Genomic DNA, 23,568 nt, shown 5'->3' on the forward strand with positions numbered 1-23,568 from the left:
AAGGTTGTTGTGATACAGCATGGTGTTCCTGCAATCCCACACCAGAAGAGCCACCCAACATCTGCACTCTCCTTGACCTCGTCCTTACCATACCGGCAAGTTCAGCTGAGGCTGAGCGAGGCGTCAGCCGGCTGAAGACCACCATCAGAAGTTCCCTCCAGTACGACGGACCAGCTCCTCATCATGCTGCATGCCAGTAACATCAAGGACTTTGATCCCCGGCCAGCCATCAGCTTGTGGCATACAGGAGGGATAAGGGCAAGGAGGCCTGACACGGGAGAAGACCCAGCTGCAGCATCTGCCTCGGGACCTCACCCTGACAGTAACAATTCTGATGAGGATGATGCTCTGCTCAAGAGCGACTCAGATGACAATTAAAGTGACTTTTAGATGTATTTGAATAGCTCTGTCTTTACTTTGCTTTTCAGGAGATGGTTTAAATATCAAGCAGAAAAGTTAGACAAGTTCTCACAAATATAATGTTTCTGTTCATTTAAAGTTGATATCCCATCATCCCCCCCCCCCCCCCCCCCCAAAAAAAAATACCCCACTTCAGACATTTTTACTGGCCTTCTGGGCAATCTCACTTGCCAAGTTCCATGACTGATTCAATATAGTCACCTATTTACATGACTCATCTTCTTAGTGGGCACAGAGTAAAAGAGGTACTATGTACATTCAAAGGTTTGGTAAAGGTCTGGTCAGGTAATAATAATAATACAGTAACAAGTATGTTACAAGAAAAAGAAAATCAAAGTACACTTCCATTCTCTTTATTTCTTTTAAATTACAAAATCCTAGAGCAGAAGGGATATATTATGTATCTATATTTCCCCTCTTGATGTTGTTACTGTGTCGACTTTCAAAGGTGTCAAACAGATTGATTTAATTCTTTATCAACTTACCTTGCTGTGACTGGGCACAACAGAGATTGATGATTGAAGATTCAAGCGGAAAAGACCCATGCTATGTCCATGTCATGATAATTTTCGGTCCTTCACAGAAAATATACTTGCATCAATCTGTAGTGTGCATGGTTAAGCATATATGTTACCATGGTCCAGGATTTATTGACACAGGTTGATCATACGCTGAATAATCCAACCACATTTTTGTTTGAAAGTGGAAAGAAATAATAGAAATTGCATTCATTGCAACATGTAAAAAGAGTTGAAGTACTGTATTATAATTTTGCTGCATGTCATTGTGGTATATCTCATGTCTTGATTGGTGAATATGTTTAGTTTGTGACTTTATTTGAAGCAGAAATAATATGTGAATGCTTCATTGAGCATAATTCCGACTGGTAACAACTACGCACTTCGTCTGAACACATTATCGCACGCGTCATGCAAGCCGTCTTAAATGACCACCGAAACTGTAATTCGGCAACCTAAAAAGCTGCCTAGGTTGCCCGACTGGCAACAGCGAAAAAAGGTTAAGTGAGAGTCCTGCTAAGTAAACTGTTTGCTAATGACCTTCCGGAAAAACAAGTTGTTCTTTCTTATATCTGTATGACAGCTTTGCAAATGTAGAACATATTATTAAATAACTTTATTTGAACTTATTAATTACGGTTTCCTTTGCAACAACTGTTACAAAGTAAATATAATAAAAATGATCTGATTTAAAATCTACTAACCAGGTACAAAAGAAAAAAAACTTAAAAAAAAAAAACTAAACAGTTAACAGCTATAAAAATAAAAAGTTCCAATGTGAATAATGCACACAGATCAGTCTTGTTTCAGATTGCAATCTATGATAATGTACGAGGTATAATTAAATTTGAATTAGCAATGCAGCAGTTTAAAAACAACACATTACGACTAAAGAATGTAAGGCTATGGTCACATTAACACCACTGCATTTAGAGAAAAACTGTGATTAGATTAATAACACTAAAGATATTTGGTCCATCACGGTTAAGTTAGCTTTGAGAAAAAGCTACCTAATGGTTCCCACAGCGATTTCTATTCTTAAGTGTGGATCCAATCCCTATTTGAAAATTAAATGTAAAACTGTTTCATTTCAGACAATAAATCAGATCAATAAGGAGAAAATAATTCTTCCTACTTGCTTTACCTCACTACCCAGATCTAGTCACCCATCTTGTATTTTAAATTAGTCATAATTGGGGCTTCACATACGCAAATTCTAGCAAATATATGCCGAGACACTAGATTAATTAATATACACATTAAAAAAGTGCTATCAATTTAATCGAGGGTAGATCGCTTCAGCAATTACATCCACGTGAAAATTGGACACACTTGTTGTTATTTCAGTGTCAAACACACACCAAATGACGTTACCGTTATCATCTCAAATTGGAGATTTTGGATGCAATACATGACATTTTTGGACCTTCACTCAAGACTAAGCATAAATCACACTATTTCATTTCTAGTTATTTGAAGTCCTCACTGCTGAAGTCATTGACTGAGCAATTACAAACTTATTACAGTAAACATATTTCAAAGTCTACAGAGTGCTCTTCAACAGTGATTGCCTCCTCCAAGCTGTCCCCTCCCCTTCCTTCACCCTCTAGCTGTCTCCTCCCACCCTCCCATCCGCCCGCCCTCGGGCTCCTCCTCCTCCCTTTTTCCTTCTTTCTTTCCCCACCCCCCATCAGTCTGAAGAAGGGTTTCGGCCCGAAACGTCGCCTATTTCCTTCGCTCCATAGATGCTGCTGCACCCGCTGAGTTCCTCCAGCAATTTTGTGTACCTTCGATATTCCAGCATCTGCAGTTCCCTTTTGAACACATTGACTGCAGTCAGTGGGTGCTTCAGTAATAAGATCAACAAAGAGACCCAGAGCCTGACAGACAAGCGTTGCATGTTGAAGTGCAACACAAACAAGACAAATAGGATGAAGTGGAGCACTACCAGTGTAAAGTCCAGATGGAGTTATCTACCAGAGGAAGAGGGAGGTGTTCTCTGCTTGAGCTATAAACAGTTTCTATGATGTCTTACATAGGACTCTCTTAAATCATAATCTCCACTGCAGATAAAGTTACCCACTCTGCACGTCAATTATTAATATCAAAAAGTTGGAATAAACCCAGCAACTAGAGATCACCGTGCTTAATATCCGGAAAAGCTCCACAGGGAAAAATAATCAAGGGCAGAATGAGTTGTAACTTATATAAGAACATCAGAATTTTAGGTTGGGACCCACTGAGTTTTTCTAGCAGTTTGTTTTTGGCTTAGGATTCCCAGTATCAGCAGTCTCAAAGGTATCAAAGGTATCAAAGGTATTTTATTAGTCACATTCACATACACCTAGGTGTAGTGAAGTGAAATGCTTCTTGCCATTTTGCAGCACATAAAGAAGGAATACAGACATAACATTAATAAGAGTTTTAAACATAAAGAACATCCCCCCACAATGGTTCCCATTATGAGGGAAGGCACAAAGTCCAGTTCCCAACCCCAGTCCACCCATAGTCGGGCCCATTGAGGCCTCCACAGTTGCCTCTACGGAGGCCCGATGTTCCAGGCCGTTCTCGCCGGGTGATGTTGTTCTGGCGTCGGGAGAGTCCTCTCAGCGGCTTGGGAACCCTGGAATGGCCGCTTCCGTACTGGAGGCCGCAGCTTCCGAAGCCAACAAGGCCGCGCCGGTTGGAGCTCCACAACTGGCGATCTCATCTAGAGATCCCAGGCTCCCGGTGTAAAGTCAGCACCGCCGCCCGCAGCTGATCGCCCCATAGTCCCGCAGCTCCGCGATGTTTTACCCGGCGGTCTCAGCTCACCGGAGCTCCAGCGCGGCGACCCGGGCAAGGCATCGCCCGCTCTGTGATAGCGCTCCAGCGCTGTGCCGCCGCCGAAGCTGAGGTTCTGGGAGGTCCCCGATAGGAAACGCCGCTCCAGGCCCGCTGGTAGGCCGCTAGGACGGGTCGAAGCTGCAGCCCGGAGAAAAGCTGCCTCTCCGACCAGGTAGGGACCCTGAAAGGTAGTTTCCCCCTCCCCCCCCCCCCCCACCCACCCCCCACATAAAAAAGTCTAGACCTCCAAACAAAACACTTATCTAACTAAAATAAAAAATAAAAAGATGAAGAGACAGACAGCTGCTGGCTGGGCAGCCGTGCACAGGACAGTCTTGTGTCTCCAAAGGTAATAAAGGTGTTTAAAATCATGATAGGCAAAGCCAAAGTACAGGGAGAGAAACTTGTCCCAATGGCAACTGGGGTGAGCTCCTTGGAAAAAGCTAATTGTATAGTAATTCCCTAGCATTGGAATTTAACAAGTGAACTCCAAATCAACCCATTAATATCCCATTTAACACCTCCATGTCAGAGTGCTGAGCCCATCGAGTGGAATCCTCAACAGAATCTCTGTACAGTAAAAATCTCCCTTACAGAAAGAACCTACCATCTATCGACATTAGTGATCAACTGCAATGCCTTCTCTCTGTGACAATCTCCTTCACTTCCTCCTCCTTCACCTTATGCTGAGTCAAACTTAGGCCAAGCCCTCTGATGGCAGGGTTGTGAAGGTAGCAGAAGTTAGCATAAAGTATCTAACTTTGTCTGCAGAATATTGCAAGGCACTGAGAGGGGTACAAAGACTGGAACTATCTTGATGATCCCAAATGCATTCTCTAGAAGGCTTCTACTTGGTTCTTGGTCCTCCAAAATATTCCAAATGGAATTTAAACTGGAGGTGGCAGAGGGTGGACTTAAGCAAAAAAAGGATTCTTGGAGAAGAAAAGCTACTTTAAATTTAGTTGGTACACAAAATTGCTGGGGAAACTCAGCGGGTGCAGCAGCATCTATGGAGCGAAGGAAATAGGCGACGTTTCGGGCCGAAACCCTTCTTCAGACCAAATTTAGTTGCGTCTGGTTGAGTAACTATGGTAGGGTAAAGACTATTCCTTGCTTTAATTGTGTCTTGATAGCTGGTATCTCAAATTGGATTAAATGCTCTCCGTCTGCTCCTAATAGGTTTGAGTTTGGTAATCTATGTCGAGCTGACCATTTAACATTTTGTAAAAACAGGTCAAATGGTGAGCTTTACAACTGTCTTGGAGAGGGTTCCACCCTAGTGAATTCAGAAGTTTGGTGGTATTTGTAAATCGAGCAGCCTGTCTTTGGACACATTCGATGGAAGAAATGTTTATCCCACGCTGCAACTGCGCAGTCCAAATATGGTCTAACGAGAGTGAAGTATAACTTCTCCTTGATAGAAGTTGAACAATGATGAAAGTTGTGTCTCAGAAAATGTAGGACACCTGCTGCTTTCACCGTTGCATGATTGTCTGTGACAATTGATATAAAGGTACTCTTCTATACTAAGTGGATACCAAAGACAAGGGAGCATAGCATTAATGTGAGAGGTAGGAGATTTAAAGAGGTAGGTAAGTGCTTGATATCTGGAAGGTATCAGACAATTACTACATTTAGGAACCATTTATATTTACATTTAAACAGGCAAGGCATAGAAGGATGCATTCCTAATGCGGGCAAATGGTATTAATATAAATGGGTATAGACATGGTGGGCTGAAGGTCCTGCTTTAGTACACCTCTATAACACCAGCTGGAGGGAATGCCATGTATCCTTATTCCACATATAAAATAGGCAAATTGGTCAGCTTACGAATAAAAGAGTCTTGCAAACAGAAATATTACATGGTATTGTTCATGGGAAACTTTGGCAGTCAGGTAATTATAGCCCTGGACTTCACATGAAACACTCCATCTAAACTAAGGGAAGTCCACAGTCCATGCAAGCCCACTCAGACTGAGGTTGTTGGACTGAGGGCAGCAATGACTTCCTTAACACTGTGCCATGTAGCACTTGAGAGAAATCTACTACCTGCAAATATCCTCTATCACTTATATCGCTTGCTTCTCCCCTTCAATTTTGTTCTCTTCCTCGTCTGCTGGACAGCTTCAGACAAAGGTTAAGCGTCCATGATGGTCAGGTTTTGGAAACCGCAAACAATGTTAAAGTATTCACTCTTGCTTGGACAATACCCCAACATGGTGCAAACATGAGAATTTCATTTTGAGGATTCATATCTTAATAATGAAAAAGACCAACCACTGGCAAAACCAAGAATTATATGGAAGGTTAGAATGTTCTGAATGTTTACAACAATAAAGGAGCTTGATCTCTATGGATGCAGCTGTCCAGGGTGACATGGACTCTGTCCAAAGGAGATCATCACTGACTGATAAATACTAATCTCCAGATTTACTGTTTTTTTGCCTGTAACGCAACTTTAGCTCATGCAGCAAATCCAGCAGAATCACCTCAAAAGTGCTCATGATTAAGCGATAATAAACAGACATCAATCAATCAGATTTATTCATCACATGCACAATAAAGTGCAGTGAAATGAAGACATGGCAGAAAACCTCATCTAAAATCACTGTTACCTTGTATTAGCCATTTAATTCCTCCAAATAGCAATGCGCCTGCAGTGTCGTTGCTTTGAATGGGATTCAATGAAAACACAGTTCTCTGAGAGTGGCCATTTCATTACCTTTCTAAAGCATACAACCCAACTTCATGTCTACATTGCAAATTGAAATGCCAGATCAAATTTCTAGAACTATGCAATGTACACAAAATATGTTTTGAAGTTAAACTACATTGTACTGATAAAAGGTGATACATGAACAAATTTCTAGGCACCTATCCTCAAATAATTGACATTGGAAATATCCTGCTTTTTGTAACTACAGCACACAAAATGCTCTGTTTACAGAAATAAAAAAACATAAATGTCAATTCTGATAACAAACAAGTATGTACTGTAAAGAAAATTGACCTTGAAAATAAATAAACAACTGGAGGAGACAATATAACGAGTATGACATGTGTTGCCAGGAAATCATTTGTACTAGTGGCTTATGAGAAAAATAATTAGCATGGAACTGTTAGAAGTTAGTACATTTAATATGTGTAATAAATTTGTTTAATCGCAATAACATTTGCAATTACTTTTACTGTCAATCTACTTTATGAAGATCAAAGCAGTGTAATCTCGTAAGCTTCATGTGTTGAAATGGCACTGAGTTGAGAATTATCAACCATAATCACATCTGAGTTTGTACACAAGTTCAACATGCATATGTTTAAACTAAAAGATTTTGGAGCATTATTTCTGTTAATAGGCTTGAGACTCTGCCTATCCGATGAACAGTTTCATAAATTAATTAATCTCAAATGAACATTTTTTTCCCATCAGATTAATGGAGACCAATTTTATTCATGACCTACTAATGAGTACACTCATCTCAGAACATTCCCATTTTCTATATCACAAGTTAGGAGAATTGTTACTTATCCACTGTCATGTATGAAAAGTGTGGATTTAACTTGCTATTATCTTAAGAGCAATTCAACTAAACTAACATTGATAAAATAGAAAATGTCCACAATATAATTATAGATACATTTTTCTGTTAAATCATCACTTAACCACTTAAGTCATAAAAATATTTCACATCCTTTTAGTAACTACTTACAGCAACAATATAATTCTGGTTAATAAACACTGCATTCTTTCCAAACCCAATGTAGTGATGTATGTTTAGTAACTAATACTGAAAACAACATTTATCTAACACTGTCAACACTGTAACATTGTCAATTCCAACTGTCAAACTAAAGGACAACAATCGATTTATTTTTGTGATTGCCTTGTGTATCAATTCACCATTTTTAGTGACATACATGGAGGCCTAATGTGGGTTTTTTCTCCACTACTCTCTCATTGTTAAGATCACATTATTAATGCCAATATATTCCATTATTATTTCAAATTTTCAGTATCATATTTTATTATAAAAAAGATAAAATTGGAAAAACTCAGTTAGTCAGGGAGCATCTGCAATGAGAATCAGTTAATATTAATAGAAGGAAACAAAACGGGCAATACGGGCTGAAAAGATGAAGTACGAAGGGAAGCTGGCCAGGAATATAAAGAAGGACAGTAAATGCCTCTTTAGATATGTTAAGGGAAAAAGAAGCAAGACCCATGTCTGCCTTCAAGGCAGACACGGGTGAAATTATTATGGGCAACAAAGAAATGGCAGAAGAGTTGAATAGGTACTTCGGATCTGTCTTCACTAAGGAAGACATAAACAATCTCCCAGATGTACTGGAGGACAGAGGATCTAAGGGGATTGAGGAACTGAAAGAAATTTTCATTAGGCGAGAAATAGAATTGGGTAAGCTAATGGGACTGAAGGATGATAAATCCCCTGGGCCTGATGGTCTGCATCCCAGAGTCCTCAGGGAGGTGGCTCTAGAAATAGTGGACGCATTGGTGATCATTTTCCAATGTTCAATAGATTCAGGATCAGTTCCTGTGGATTGGAGGGTAGCTAATGTTATCCCACTTTTCAAGAAAGGAGCGAGAGAGAAAACGGGGAATTACAGACCAGTTAGCCTGACTTTGGTGGTGGGAAAGATGCTGGAGTCAATTATTAAAGAGGTAATAATGGGGCATTTGGATAGCAGTACAAGGATTAGTCCAAGTCAACATGGATTTATGAAAGGGAAATCATGCTTGACTAATCTTCTGGAATTTTTTGAGAATGTGACAAGTGAAATGGATGACGGGGGGCCAGTGGATGTAGTGTATCTAGGCTTTCAGAAAACCTTTGATAAGGTCCCGCACGGGAGACTGGTGACTAAAATTAGAGCACATGGTATTGGGGGTAGGGTGTTGAGATGGATAGAAAATTGGTTGGCAGACCGGAAGCAAAGAGTAGGAGTGAACGGGTCCTTTTCAGGATGGCAGGCAGTGGCGAGTGGAGTACCGCAAGGCTCGGTGTTAGGGCCGCAGTTGTTTACCATATATATTAATAATTTGGAAGAGGGAATTAGGAGCAACACTAGCGGATGACACAAAGCTGGGTGGCAGTGTGAACTGTGAAGAGGATGTTAGGAGGTTGCAGAGGTGGCCTGGACAGGTTGAGTGAGTGGGCAGATGCGTGGCAGATGCAGTATAATGTAGATAAATGTGAGGTTATCCACTTTGGCTGCAAAAACAAGGGGGCAGATTATTATCTCAATGGGGTTAGGTTAAGGAAGGGGGAGGTGCAGCGAGACCTGGGCATCCTTGTACACCGGTCACTGAAAGTTGGCTTACTGGTACGGCAGGCAGTGAAGAAAGCTAATGGAATGTTAGCCTTCATGACAAGAGGATTTCAGTATAGGAGTAAAGAGGTTCTTCTGCAGTTGTATAGGGCTCTGGTGAGACCACATCTGGAGTATTATTTACAGTTTTGGTCTCCTAATTTGAGGAAGGACATCCTTGTGATTGAGGCAGTGCATCGCAGATTCACGAGATTGATCCCTGGGATGGCGGGACTGTCATATGAGGAAAGATTGAAAGACTAGGCTTGTATTCACTGAAGTATAGAAGGATGAGGGGGGTCTTATAGAAACATATAAAATTATAAAAGGACTGGACAAGCTAGATGCAGGAAAAATGTTCCCAATGTTGGGCGAGTCCAGAACCAGGGGCCACAGCCTTAGAATAAAGGGGAGGTCATTTAAGACTGAGGTGAGAAAAAACATTTTCACCCAGAGAGTTGTGAATTTATGGAATTCTCTGCCACAGAGGGCAGTGGAGGCCAAGTCACTGGATGGATTTAAGAGAGCGTTAGATAGAGCTCTAGGAGCTAGTGGAGTCAAGGGTTATGGGGAGAAGGCAGGCACGGGTTTTTGATAGGGGACGATCAGCCATGATCACAATGAATGGCAGTGCTGGCTCGAAGGGCCGAATGGCCTCCTCCTGCACCTATTTTCTATGTTTCTATTATTCATTAAAATTTGCTGAGTGTTCTTAAAACTATAAACGGCCCACAAGTGATCCATGAGGAACTTTATTAATAAGTGGTTTGCTAATATTTTAAATAAAGTTTTACAAAAAAGCAGTGAAAAAAACCCCACTAAATCCTAGCTCTTCATAATATTCTTGGGCGTCTGCCTCCATTTTTTAAATCTTTAATCAAAAACAATGTTTTGCGCTTTCTACAATTTAAAGTTTCAATTTACTAAAAGTGGTAAACAGGATATCTGAAAGTATCTCTATGAAAGAACTGCAGATGGTGGTTTAAATTGAAGGTAGACACGAAATGCTGGAGTAACTCCAGACTGAAGAAGGGTCTCGACCCGAAACGTCGGCCATTCCTTCTCTCCAGAGATGCTGCCTCATCCACTGAGTTACTCCAGCATTTTGTTTTTATCTGTAAATATATAGTATTTTCTCTTTTTCAGAAAATAGCTAAACTCTATTACTATTGATATGTATGAAACTCTTCATCTAGTTGTAGTGGCTACTACCACGATCCAACAGTTTTACATTAAAGTGTATCACTTATTAATTATAGTGTAATACTATTTATAATGTGATATTGACTGCTATAACAATTGATAATTATATTTATATCAATCAAAAATCTTTCTTATGACAGAGGTATTTTTAACAAGAGAAACACAAGTGATACACTCATTTTATTGGGTGACATATGTCATGTTTTAGAAACATCTCCCTGTGAGTTGCAGATCCATTATATCCTCAATAAATGAACTTTACTTATAGCCCTGTCCCATGGTACGAGTTCATTCCAAGAGCTCTCCCGAGTAAAAAAAAAATCAAACTTGTGGTTAGTACGGAGAATGAACGTAGCGGGTACGTCGGAGCTCGGGGACGTCTCTTAGCGGCTCGTAACACTAACGGCAGGTACTCGGGAAGACTCGCTAACGGCAGGTAAGCACGGGAAGACTCGTGAAGATTTTTCAACATGTTGAAAAATGTCCACGAGAGCCCCGAGAACCGATGAGTGGCCATTACCGTAAATCTCCGAGTTCGAATCAGGGCAAACACGGGAGAGCTCTTGGAATGAACTCGTACCGTGGGACAGGGCTTTAAGTTTCAGACATGCATTTGGTTTTTAAAATGGCATAAAAATATATTATCCCCTTTCTATTCATAGAAAGGTCAGCATCCTTCATTGATTGTTGATTAAAGATGCATTTGGCATTGCTGGAAGAAAGTACAAACAGTAACAGAAAACAAATAGGCACATAATTACAGGATATAACACTGCAGAATTTGACTAGAAATTGGAGGAAAGCAATCTTTACATTTTGCCATTAAGAAATTTTCAGGAAACCCAAATGATTTACATACATTTGCAATGATTAACATATAGATTCAAAATCTTACAAATTAATTTAGTTTTCTTTTAAAGTAAAATAACATGAAATCCCATACCTCAGTGTGAATTGTTCCACTGTCGAATTTGGTGTGAGAAAAACAGAAATACTAAGGATCTCCCCAGGTTTGAGTGGTCCTTCTGGTAAGCGAATGAAGATGTTGCCATCAAGCCTATGCTCCTGAGTTAACTGAGCTTGTGGAGGATTGTACAAATTGATGCTTCCTATACGCAGCAGAGGCTGCCGGTAAGAACCACCCTGCCGAACGCCGTTTCCTTTACGAGAACCTGCCTCACTGCCAGCATTGCATTCCCCATTTCCGTCTGGAAGATGCATGGTATAGTAGAGTTCAACTTGAAGATTTTCACTGACTATATCCAAATTATCCATGGATTTCTTTCTTCCCAGATCTGAGATAGGAGAACTAAACCAGGTAAGAGGCAAGTCAACTTGGACTAGGCACATGGCTAGGATTCCTCTCAGCCTGCAGGATCTCTTAATATCCCTCAGGTCTTGGAAAACATGAAGTCTAACACAAGGCAATTTATCCACAACATCAAAATCATCCCAATCTCGGCCTGCCACATAAAACAAAACCTGGACAAGTGGCTGGTTAAAGGGAATTCTCTGTTGGATAATAAAGGCTCTCACTTTCCAATTCATGGTGAATCTGTTCAATACTTCCATTGTACTGGTGGGCTGAAGCACATCTTTTGGTAGTGTCCGATCCATGGAAAAAGGTCCTAATGTAGCATTCACCACTGGAAGTTCCTTTGTTTGAAATACAACAAAATGTTCCAGGCGTTGCACCGAGCTGGTGCTGTTCCATTGAGGATTTGGTTTAACTTTATTTAGGAAAAAGGCTAGCTGTACATTGGAGAGTTTGTAGTTCACAGGAAGATAAGCTGAAGATGTATGGAAGCTCTTCAATCTTTCGGAACTTGTCGGCGACACTTTGCTGCTTACTGGAAAAATAATGAAAGAAAACTTTTATTTAATACCTCTTATTTGCATAACCCAATTTGTAAAAATTGCATAGAGCTGGCATATCTTTTCCATAAACAGCAAAAAATAGAAAACAGCAATGCAGTATGGAACTTTGAAATTTACAAAATCGTTATGTAAAATATTGTTCTGAATAAATAAACATAAATAATGACCTGGTAAGACAAATAGTTTTATCAATTATTTAAAAAATGGACAAAGCTGCAATTCACACACTTAACAGTAAAGAACTAAAACAATTTTTTGGAAAATTTATAGCAGAATTATTTGAGCAGCTCCAAAATTATTTAAACTGTGTCCAAGAAACAGTGGCACAATCATAGTGCAACAAAGACACAATGGCCCCAATGAGATCATTGTCTAGACGTTGGAGAATTGGTTTATAGGACTCTATTAGGTTCACTACCAGTCAGCTGCAGTTGGCAGCCATCTTCGAGTCATTGTGTCAGCCTCATGAAGAATTATAATCTGTCAGCTCAAAAATTATTCGCAACAGTAAAATGAGTTCAGGAGAAGGTAGTAAATAAAGAGAATGCAATCGGGATAAAATAGGTCAAACTTGAGTCAGATGTTAGCCAGAACAAGGTACATTTTAAAAATGAACATGCCCATCTGCAGAAAACCTCCTGTGGTCCTTTTAAGAACCCACAGTGGTGTTTGTTATGGGCCTGTCCCACTTCGGCGATTTTTTGGCATACTTACTGGACAACTCCTGCCTGCAAGCCAAAAAATATATAAACAAATAACCATTAATCTACTTGAACCACTCGCATCATAAATGCAGGTAAACCCCTTGCTAAACAAAATGAGGTGGCATCTTAACTAATCTGCAAAATGGAATAACATGCATGCTAAACAACAATAACTGTATGCAATAGCCATACCAAAAATGATTTTGCAAGTAATTAATCAGATTAAAGTTCTGCAGTCTGACTACGCCTAATCATGAATGATTGCAGAAAATGAACAGGAGTACAGATTGGACACCACATCTGAAGAAGGATGTGCTGGCTCTGGAGAGGGTCCAGAGGAAGTTTACAAGAATGAGTAGGTTAACATATGACGAGCGTTTGTTGGCACTGGGCCTGTACATGCTGGAGTTTAGAAGAATGAGGGGGGACCTCATTGAAGCATTCAAAATTGTGAAAGGCTTGGATAGAGTGGATGTGGAGAGGATGTTTCCACTAGTGGGAGAGTCCAGGGCTAGAGGTCATAGCCTCAGAATTAAAGGACCTTCTTTAGGAAGGAGATGAGGCTAAATTTCTTTTGTCAGAGGGTGGAATTCTTTGCCTCAGAAGGTTGTAAATGCCAAGTCAGTGGATATTTTTACGGCAGAAATGGATAGATTTTAGATTAGTGCAGGTGTCAGAGGTTATGGGGAGAAGGCAGGAGAAGGGGGTTAGGAAGGAGAGATATGATTGAATGGCGGAGTAGACTTGATGGGCCAAATGATCCAATTCTACTTCTATCACTTATGACCTTATGAGAAGGCTCCAAACATAACCCCATCACGATGGTGGTGCCTTGCATGAAAATGCTAGAAACTTTGCACCCAAGTTCAGTACAAAATGCCAAATTGACAATCCAATTTAGCTTCTTCCCAAGAATCCTACCTTCACAAAAGCCAGCTGCAGCCAATTGAAATCACTCCAAATTATATCAACAAATAGCTGACAGTCCTGGATACAGAAAAGGCTCTCGAGCCACTCATTGCCCCAGTTATAGACTTGATTTCTGGAACTAGTTGCACCACTAACCAAGTTGTTCCAGTGTTCACAAAGGACAGAACAAATCCAATTCAGTTGATTATAATACAGTCTATCAACAAACTGTCATCAAAGTGATTGATGGTGTCATTTGAAGAGCTGTAAAGCAGTATTCACTCAATAATAATTTTCTCATCAATGTCCAGTTCTATGTTCCAGGACCATACCTGACCTCAAAATGTCAGTCAAAAACATGAAACAAAGCGATGAATTCCAGAGGTGAGGTGAAAATTATTTCCCTAGAACCAAGGCAATATGTGACAGTGTGCCATTAAGGAGCCCTGGTAATAGTAAATAAAATGTGCATACAGAAAACAAATGTAGTTATACTTTACACAAAACACAATGGTTGTGGATGTTGGAGGTCAATTATTCAATGCTAGGACATTGTTGCAGAACTTTCTCAGGGCAGTATCCCAGGTTCATTCATTTTCACCTGCTATGTCAAAAGCCTTCCTTACTTCCGTTCAAGAAGGCAAGTTACCAGCACCATCCCAAGAGAATTTAGGGAAAAGCAATTAATGCTGGCCGTGTCAGTGGCACTCAGGCTCCAAACAATAAAAAAAAGACTGGGAAAAGTTTTGTTTCCCTGTAACCATGGTTGAAGCTAATATTGTAGATGCAACTTGCAAACAAGGATGAACAATAGATAGACACAAAATGCTGGAGCGACAGCATCTTTGAAGAGAAGGAATTGGTGACGTTTCGGGTCGAGACCTTTCTTCAGACTGACCAAAAGATAGGATTGTTACATTTTATAACTGGGTTTGGATTTATCAATCTGATGAATATCACTCAAGGCCCACCATTTATTTCTTGGCCATTTTGGATTTATTGGCAATAATAGAAAACATATTACAAGGCTACATTAGAATCTTTAGTGGGATTCATAATTGTAGCTTGTGCGTTCTACTGTTTGAAATCATTGTTAATTGATTTAAGTGTAATAATTTGCTTCAAAAATATTATACAAAAATAGGTTAATATCAGCATTATAATTCTAAATTATTCGTAAATTTGTATTGCAATTTTTTCCTATCAGACCTAATACCTAACATACTAAAATACGTAATGCCTAACTGGCACTGTGATAGCAATTTCTATTTCTAAAGTTAACATTAGTGATGTTCAATCACAGTAGTGTTGCAGTTGTTAAAATGTTACGGTATTTATAAACAGATTATGATGTTGCATGCAGTTCTAGACTCTTTCCACAAAGTGTCACTTGGGAACATAATATAGCTCTGTTTTTGAAATTATGTTAGCCACGCAGCAAAGAAAAATAGAAACAACTTGAAATGCTGATAGCCAATAGAAAACAATTTGTAAATGCACCAGCTTCACCCAGGCAATGTTCTGTTTCTACATTAAGCAAAAAGTATTCATAAATAGACATATAATTTGGAAAGAGCGAAAGAGTTGTGGTTGCCTCTATTAGGGAGATATGGTTCCCTATGGAACTCCAGTAGCAATTCAACAGCGCTTGTAGCGCCAGAGATCTAGTTCCATCCTGACTACGGACGAAACGCAGATCTGTATACACGCAGCAGCTCAGCTGCCGAGAATGTTTTTCTCGAGTGACCTATGACCTGGGCAAGCGCAGTCGGAATACCAAACTCTTATTCGCAAGGAGCAAGGCTGTGCAGAGGTGCAGTTCTACATTGAGGTCAAGTGCCAGTCTTTAGCTCAAGTGTCTTTGTTGAGGTCAAGTACAAGTCTTTGGCTCAAGGGTTTGGAGGCGGAAAGGAGGATAAAGGTACTGCAATGAGTATAGGGAGTTAGGTAATAGGCTAAAAAGCAGGACCTCCAAGGTAGTGATCTCTGGATTACTTCCAGTATCCCGTGCTAGTGAGGGTAGGAACAGGAAGATAAGTGAGATGAATGTGTGGCTAAGGAGTTGGTGCATGGGGCAGGGAGTCAGCTTTCTAGACAATTGGGATCTCTTCTTGGGCAGAAGTGGCCTGTACAAGAGGGATGGTTTGCACCTTAACTGGAGGGGAACCTGGCAGGTAGGTTCGCTGGTGCCGCTCGTTTAAACTAGATTGGCAGAGGGGTGGGATCCTATGCAGCACCAAGTCAGGTGAAAAGCTGGAAAGCACTATGGACGGTGATGAAATAATGTTTTGTGGATAAAATAGGCACGAGAAAGGCAGGAAGCCAGGAAGAACTGTTGGTTTGAATTACAATTATTTTAATGCAAGTGGCCTGACGGGTAAGACAGATGAACTCAGGGTGTGGACAGGTACGTGCGACTGGGATGTTGTAGCCAACAGAAACCTGGTTAAGAAAGGGACAGGACTGGCATGTTAATGTTCCAGGGTACAGATGATTCAGGAGAGATAGAGGCGGGGGGTAAAAAATGAGGCCGGTGTTGCATTATTGATTAGAGAGGATGTCATGGAAATTGTCAGAGACGACTTTACTAATGGTTCATCCAGCAAGATTATATGGATGGAGCTAAAAAATTAGAAGGGGATGATCATCACCTTGTTGTGAGTGAACTATCGGCCCTCAAATATTCAAAAGGAATTAGAAGAGCAAATATGCTAGGAGATTGCAGGCAGCTGCAGGACTAATAAGGTTGTTGTAGATGGGGATTTTAACTTTCCCAATATTGCTCTGGTTTCCTCCCACACTCCAAAGACGTAAAAGTTAATTTGGATTTGGTTTCTAAATTGTCCATATTGTGTAGGATAATGCTAATGTATGTGGGTCGCTGGTCAGTGGGGACTCTGTGGGCTGAAGGGCCTGTTTCCACGCTATATCTCTAAACCAAAAACTTTTTGTAAAGCCAACCCTAAAATACAAACGGTATTTAGATACGAGATCTATATTACTAAAAGTCTGATCTTGACCACTTCCTGTTGTTCTGTATATTGATTTTAGAAAAAAACGTCTATATTACTAAAAGTCTGATCTTGACCACTTCCTGATGTTCTGCATATTGATTTTAGAAAAAATGCTTCCACTTACGGCTGTGATTTTTGGCCATCTTACTCAGATCCCCCTCCACTGTGCAGGGCATGAGGATTTTTTCCATCGATGAAAAATAAAAGAGTTATTAGTGTTTAAAAAATGTTGAGATTCTCTCTCCTGAAGGCCACGCCCCTTCCGGAGGGACTATAAAACCCAGAAGTGTTGAGTGCCTCAGTCAGTCTCTGCAAGATGGGGGAGCGAGAGGGTCACGTCTCTCAGTCTGAGCTGTGAATAACACTGAAAACACATCTACTAAACTGTGAGTGTGGTTTTACTGTCCTTGAGTGCCCTTAATGTGGTTTGAAAATGAAAATGTGGTTGGTTTGAAATAAAGCACTGCAAATGGTTGTTGGTGGTGGTTGGTTTGAAATAAAGCACTTGATTAAAGGTCTAAACTTGATAACTTCCTTTTGCACTGTATATTAATTTTAGATAAAACGCTACCACTTACGCCTGTGCTTTTTGGCCATCTTACTCAGTCCCCCTCTGCTCATCGGGTGCAGAGGATTCTTCCCATAATGAAAAATAAAAGTGTTATTGTGGCAGCTCCCAAGGGTCGGGCCATCCTAACTGTCGAACCCCTCAGCACGGGAGTGGGTCAGTCCGGAGGCGGCCCTTAACCAGAGGGTTTAAAGGCAGGGGTTTGGGTGCCATCCTTCTCTCGTGTGGACTTCCCTACAACCGGGAGGAACACAAATAAAGGTGCCTCTCGAAATACCTGACTCCTCTCTTTCGTTTCGAGACCTACGCACCACATTGGTGACCCTGACGCTCCATTGTCGTCATGATGGAGAAAGCAGAAAGCCCTACCACCTCACAGGCCGGACCGGCCCTGTCTCTGGACGCGGTCTCTGTAAAATTGCCCACCTTCTGGACCGCCCGGCCGCACATCTGGTTCCAGCAGGCGGAGGCCCAATTCAACCTGCGGAGCATCACAGTCGATGCCACTCGTTTCTATTACCTGGTAGGGGCCCTCGACCAGGACACGGTTGAAGAGGTCACGGACTTCCTCGCAGCCCCCCAGCCACCGATAAATACCTCGGCCTTAAGGAGCTCTTGCTCCAGATTTATGGACTCAGCAGGATTATGCGTGCTGCCACGCTCCTTCATATGGAGGGCCTAGGCGACCGACGGCCATCAAGCCTCCTAAAGGAGATGGTTGCTCTCCTGGATGTGCACACGCCGTGCCTGCTGTTTGAGTATACTTACTTCTATCTGCTGCCAACCTACATCCGTCTTCAGCTCACGCACGCCTCCTTCGCCGACATCAGGGCCCTCGGGAGGCACGCCGACGCGCTGTGGATGGCGCGCTCTGATGACGTCAACGCGCTGGCCGTCAGCAGACACGGGAACGCGCTGAGGACGACACGCCCTGATGACGTCAACGCACTGGCCGTCGGCTGGGACACCAATGACGTCACCCCAGCAGCTCCCGATTTCCTCAGATGGGGCGGGGGAGTTGTGGAAGGAGTGACAGCTCCAGCCCGACAGCCCGTAAGATCGCCCCCCCCCCGCGGCCGTGTCGGGTACTGCACCTGCAGTCCAGCACCAGCAAGCTGCAAGTGCCACCAACACGAGCCAGCAAGCTCCAAGTACCACCAACATGAGGCGCTGGTGCTACTACCATCAGCGCTGGGGTGCTGCAGCACGACAATGCCGCCAGCCGTGCACGTTCCCGGGAAATGCCTGGGCCGGCTGCCAGTAGTTCCCGCGGCGGCCGGCCAAATTCGCCGCCTCTGCGCCAGGGATCGGCGCTCCGGGACCCGCTTCCTCGTTGATACTGGAGCAGAGCTCAGCGTCCTGCACCCTTCGCTGGCCGACATTCGTTCCGGTAAGCGGGGGCCCGTCCTCACCGCGGCGAATGGCAGCCCCATCCGCACGTATGGAGTGCGCTTGATCCCGATCGTGTTCGGCTCCTGCCATTTCTCGTGGCGGTTCACCATTGCTGATGTCTCCCAGACGTTGCTCGGGGCCGATTTCCTCCGGGCGCATTCCCTCCTGGTGGACGTCAGGCGTCGGCGCTTGGTCAACGCCGCTACGATGGAGCTGATCACGTTACGTTTGGATCAGCCGGTGGGACGCCCCTTGTCGTCCGTGGATTCCCGCTTCGCTCGGATCTTGGCCGCGTTCCCGGATATCCTGACCCCACAGTTTCGGTCATCGACCCCCCAGTCACGGAGTGGTACATTTTATACAAACTACCGGCCCACCTATCCACGCACGAGCACGCCGACTGCCACCGGATAAACTGCATCTGGCACGGCAGGAATTCACCACGATGGAATCCTTGGGGATCGTCCGCCCTTCAAGCAGCCCATGGGCGTCTCCACCGGAAGTGGCGGCGCTGGGAACGGCTGCGGCTCGCCTGCAGTCTGTTTGTCTTTACTTTTTTGTGTTGTTTTTTTTCCCGTTTTGTGTAGTTACGTTTATGGTTTTTAAGTTGTGTTTATGTGGGGGGGGGGGGGTGGGGGGTTGAAACGGGGCTTGCTGTCTCTCCCTTCGGGGGAATACAACTTTTTGTCGTATCCCCCTTCTCTGCCTCCGTCTGCGCTGTGGCCTAATGGCGGAGCTGGCGACCTCGAGGCTCCGGAGGCAAAGCCCGTCAGGACTCGCCTTGGGCTCGCTCCCGTGACATCAATGAACAGGAACTGATCGTAAATCTATTGATCGTTGGAAAATGATCATATGTATAAATATATATGTATGTGTATATATGCATGTATGTGTATATATGCATGTATATGTATATGTGTGTATATATGTATGTATATATATGTTTATATATGTGTGTATGTATGCATATAAATGTATCCATATGTATGTGTGCATTTGTATGTGTGCATATGTATGTGTATACGTGTGTATGTATGTATGTGTATATATGTATGTGTGTATATATGTATGTGTATATATATGTATGTGTATAAATATATATATATATGCATATATTTATTATTACTATATAATTATATATATAATTGCCTTTATGGTTTATGCACATCATCTTACAAGACAAATGAATTAATAGTGATTATTTAAATCAAAGTTGCTTCTGATCCATGAGAATAAACTTTATTATCTCTAACTTGCCTCTCACACACAGACACACATTCATATAAATATATAAAATATATATACGTTAAATTTAATTTTGTGCAGTGTGTGTTAAAGCAATACAAGGGAAACTGCACAATACAATGCAAGGGAAACTACGCAAAGGAGGGGGCTGTTCCCGCTACAAGATACTCGAGGATCTTTGCTTTGGATCAAAGATTATGGAGGAGCTATAATCTTTGCTTTGGATCACAGCGGGTGGCATACCGGAAGTCGCGTGTCGCATTAAGAAATGGCGGCCGTGACGTTCCGTCATGTACTACACGTCAGTCCATTGGATTTCAGAGGAGTGGTCTATCTTGCTCCGCTATAAGATCTTTGGCCGTGAGTGAGCTGCCAGCACATCAGGCTTGAGTGAGCTGCCACCCCAAGAATCCATTAGGCCCACAATGTCCATACTAGCCCTCTGGAAACCAGTTCCTTCAGCCCACAACACCCATACTAACACTCCAGAAAGCCCCCCCCCCCCCCCCCACATTGGCCACCAATATTGGAATTGGTGGAGAGGTGGAAAATTGCATTGGGGGACCAGCCCTCCCGTGTGAACATGGGACCCAACGGGTCCCACTTAGGCTAGTAACTTTATATATCCCAGGAGGGAAATTGATCTGCCAACAGTCATAAAAACACAAAATACATGAAACACAAAATTAAAGAGATGAGTGGAAAGGATTGGGGATGTGCAAAGATTTGGGCGACGGGCGGCAGTCTCAGTCTTCCCCATGACAGAAGGGTAAGGAGTTTTACAGTTTGATAGCCACAGGGAAGAAGGATCTCCTTCTGTTGAATCAGCGGAGCCTTCTCAAAAACAGTTATGTCCCTTCTTGTGCAGGGCCTCAGCGTTCCTGGATCAGTCCAGTTTACTATACAGCTCCGGTGGCTGAGGGGGCGTTCTGGCGGCGGTGACCTGAATCCGGGGCTCGGCCGCGGGCCAGTGGATGACATCGTCGAGAGCTCGCGGGTCACAGGTTGATGCCTGTTTTCCGGAGCTCCCGTGGCAACAACTGCGTCCGCTGGACTGGAGGGCGGCAGCTTCGACCACCCCCGGGCCGCGGAGCTTGAACCGCGGGACTGACTTACCATCGCCCGGTGGGGTATCGTCTCAGCGCAGAGGGAGAAGAGGAGGGAAGAGACAGCAACCCAAAGACTTTTGCCTCCATCACAGTGAGGAGGTGCTTGGTGAACCACTGTGGTGGATGTTAATTTGTGTTTATTGTGCGTTGTTTATTATTACATGTATGGCTGCAGGCAATGACATTTCGTTCAGACCGAAAGGTCTGAATGACAAATAAAGGATTCAATTGAAAAAAAAAAAAAAGGTAGACACCAAGGTATTTGTATTTCCTGGTAAACTGTACATCCATACCATTGATGGAGACAGGGATGTTACTCTCCTCCTAAAGTCCACCATTAACTCCTTAGTCTTGTTGGTGTTAAGCTGCAGGTGATTCAGCCCACACCACAACAAAGTCGTCGACTGCACCTCTGTATTCAGCTTCTCTCCCCTCACTGATGCAGCCCACAATTGCAGTCATGCCCTTGTGTTGCTCACTACCATGTCCGATACACAGTTGCCTGACATATTGTGGTCACCCAGTCAGGTAGTTGGTGATCCAGGACACCAATGGAGCATCCACCCGCAACTTTGTCAGTTTGTTCCCTTGTTGTGCAGGCCAGATGGTGCTAAAAGCATTGGAGAAGTCAAAAAGCATATCACAATGCTTCCCGGCTTATCCAGGTGAGCATTGGAACGATCGAGCAGGTGGATGATGGCGTCCTCAACCCTCATCTTTGTTTGGTAAGCGAACTGCAGGGGGTCCAGGTCGGGTTTAACCAGGAGTCGCAGGTGAGTGAGCACCAGCCTCTCCAGGGACTTCATGATGTGTGAAGTCAGCGCCACCGGTCTGTAGTCATTGGATGGAGCTGGGGCACGTCCTCATTGGTACAGGAACCAAACAGGATGTCTTCCACATCACAGGAACCCTCTCCAGGCTCAGGTTGAAGCTATGCTGGAGTACTCAGCACACGCCTGGAGTACCCTGGCTGACACACGCTTTGAGTACCCAAGGGCTGACATCATCGGGATCCATGGCTTTGCCTGGGTGGAGTCAGCTCAGCTCCTTCCTCACCTGCTCAGCCTTGATGGTCAGGCACGACAAAAAAAGGGCAGAGGAAGTGGACCAGGGGGATTGAGGGGGAGAGACTGTCGGGGAGCAGGGGGAAGGGTGGGCAGAGGTCCCACCATCAAATCTATTAAAAAACAGGTTTAGCTCGTTGGCCCAGTCCTGATTGCTTTCCCTCCCCAGACCACTGATCTTCCTGTAGCCTGTAATGCTCTTCATACCGCTCCACACATCCCTCATGTTGTTCTGCTGAGGTTTTAGCTTCAGCTTCCTGTAATCGTCCCTGCCCAGTCTCAGTCTCGCCTTCAGGTCTTCTGCACCTGTTTCACCTCCTCCCTGACACCATTCCTGAAGGCCCTCTTCTTCTGGTTGAGAAGGGCCTTTATGTCACCGGTGGCCCAGGGCTTGTTGTTGGGGAAATAGTGTACAGTCTCCTCAGGGACAAGGTTATCCACACTGAACTTTATGTAGCTGGCAACAGTCCGTAATTCCATCAACAGGGCTCGAAATTCACGGTTGCCCGGGTGCCAATGACCACTCAAACTGCCGCCGGGCAACCTAAACGGCGAGTCATTTTGCCCGGCTTGGCAACTTGGTTTATACCGAAGATAGACACACAAAAACTGGAGTAACTCCGCGGGTCCGGCAGCATCTCTGGAGAAAAGGAACGTGACATTTTGTGTCGGCGACGGTTGTGGGAAAGATGCTAAGTGTGGCGTGACGGAGGGTTGGAGCTAAAGACGGGCAGCAGCGGCGACGGCTCCATCTCCTCCTCCCGCACCCCGCCCGGCGTGTTAGCGGCAGCTGCTGCCACTCCGCCAACGGCTCTTTTAAAACAGACCCTTGGAGGAGGAAGGTGTCAGTCAGAGGCGGAAGTAGAGTAGGGGTAGGGAGGAGGGGGGGGGGTGATTGGAGGAGGGAGACGAACCAAAACACTCTCGGCAGCCAGGATCGATCCCGGTCTCCGGCGCTGCAAACGCTGAACCATCCCCATCCCCACCCGAGAGCCTCCACACGCCCGGGGATGGCCAGAGGCGTCGGGAGTCAGACGGGCACGGCACCCCCAGTCCCACAGCCAGCGCAAAACCCAGCTCAGCTCGGCCTGTCCCGCCAGGTTAACCAGCAGCCATGTCTGGATTGAGACGGGCTGTAGGTGAGACAGGCAGCTGAGCTGCATTTAGCGCTGGATTGAGCTGAAATTACCGTTCACAGAAGCCTCCGAAGCCTCGCGCGTGTGTGAGTGTGCGCATGCCGCCAAGATATTCTGTCCGCGGTCCCCTCCATATTTTGGTTGCGATTTCTGTGCCTGACATGTGTTGTACGAGGAGCACTGGCCTTCCTTCCCACCTCCTCTGCCCCTTCCTCTCTCTCTCTCTCTCTCTCTCATACGCCCCCCTCCAC

The 23,568-nt window shown here is 43.8% G+C and overlaps 1 protein-coding gene across 1 annotated transcript in view; it reads right to left on the bottom strand.

The window, feature by feature from the left end:
- tmem132e (transmembrane protein 132E) overlaps positions 1-23,568 on the bottom strand; it is a 185,712-nt gene that overhangs the window by 123,324 nt on the left and 38,820 nt on the right. Inside the window, exon 2 of the mRNA XM_033046046.1 lies at positions 11,242-12,148. Coding sequence (XP_032901937.1) covers positions 11,242-12,148 — 907 coding nt within the window. The remainder of the gene's footprint in view (positions 1-11,241; positions 12,149-23,568) is intronic.

Source organism: Amblyraja radiata, chromosome 28, assembly GCF_010909765.2.
Source record: "Amblyraja radiata isolate CabotCenter1 chromosome 28, sAmbRad1.1.pri, whole genome shotgun sequence".
Classification (NCBI taxonomy): domain Eukaryota; kingdom Metazoa; phylum Chordata; class Chondrichthyes; order Rajiformes; family Rajidae; genus Amblyraja; species Amblyraja radiata.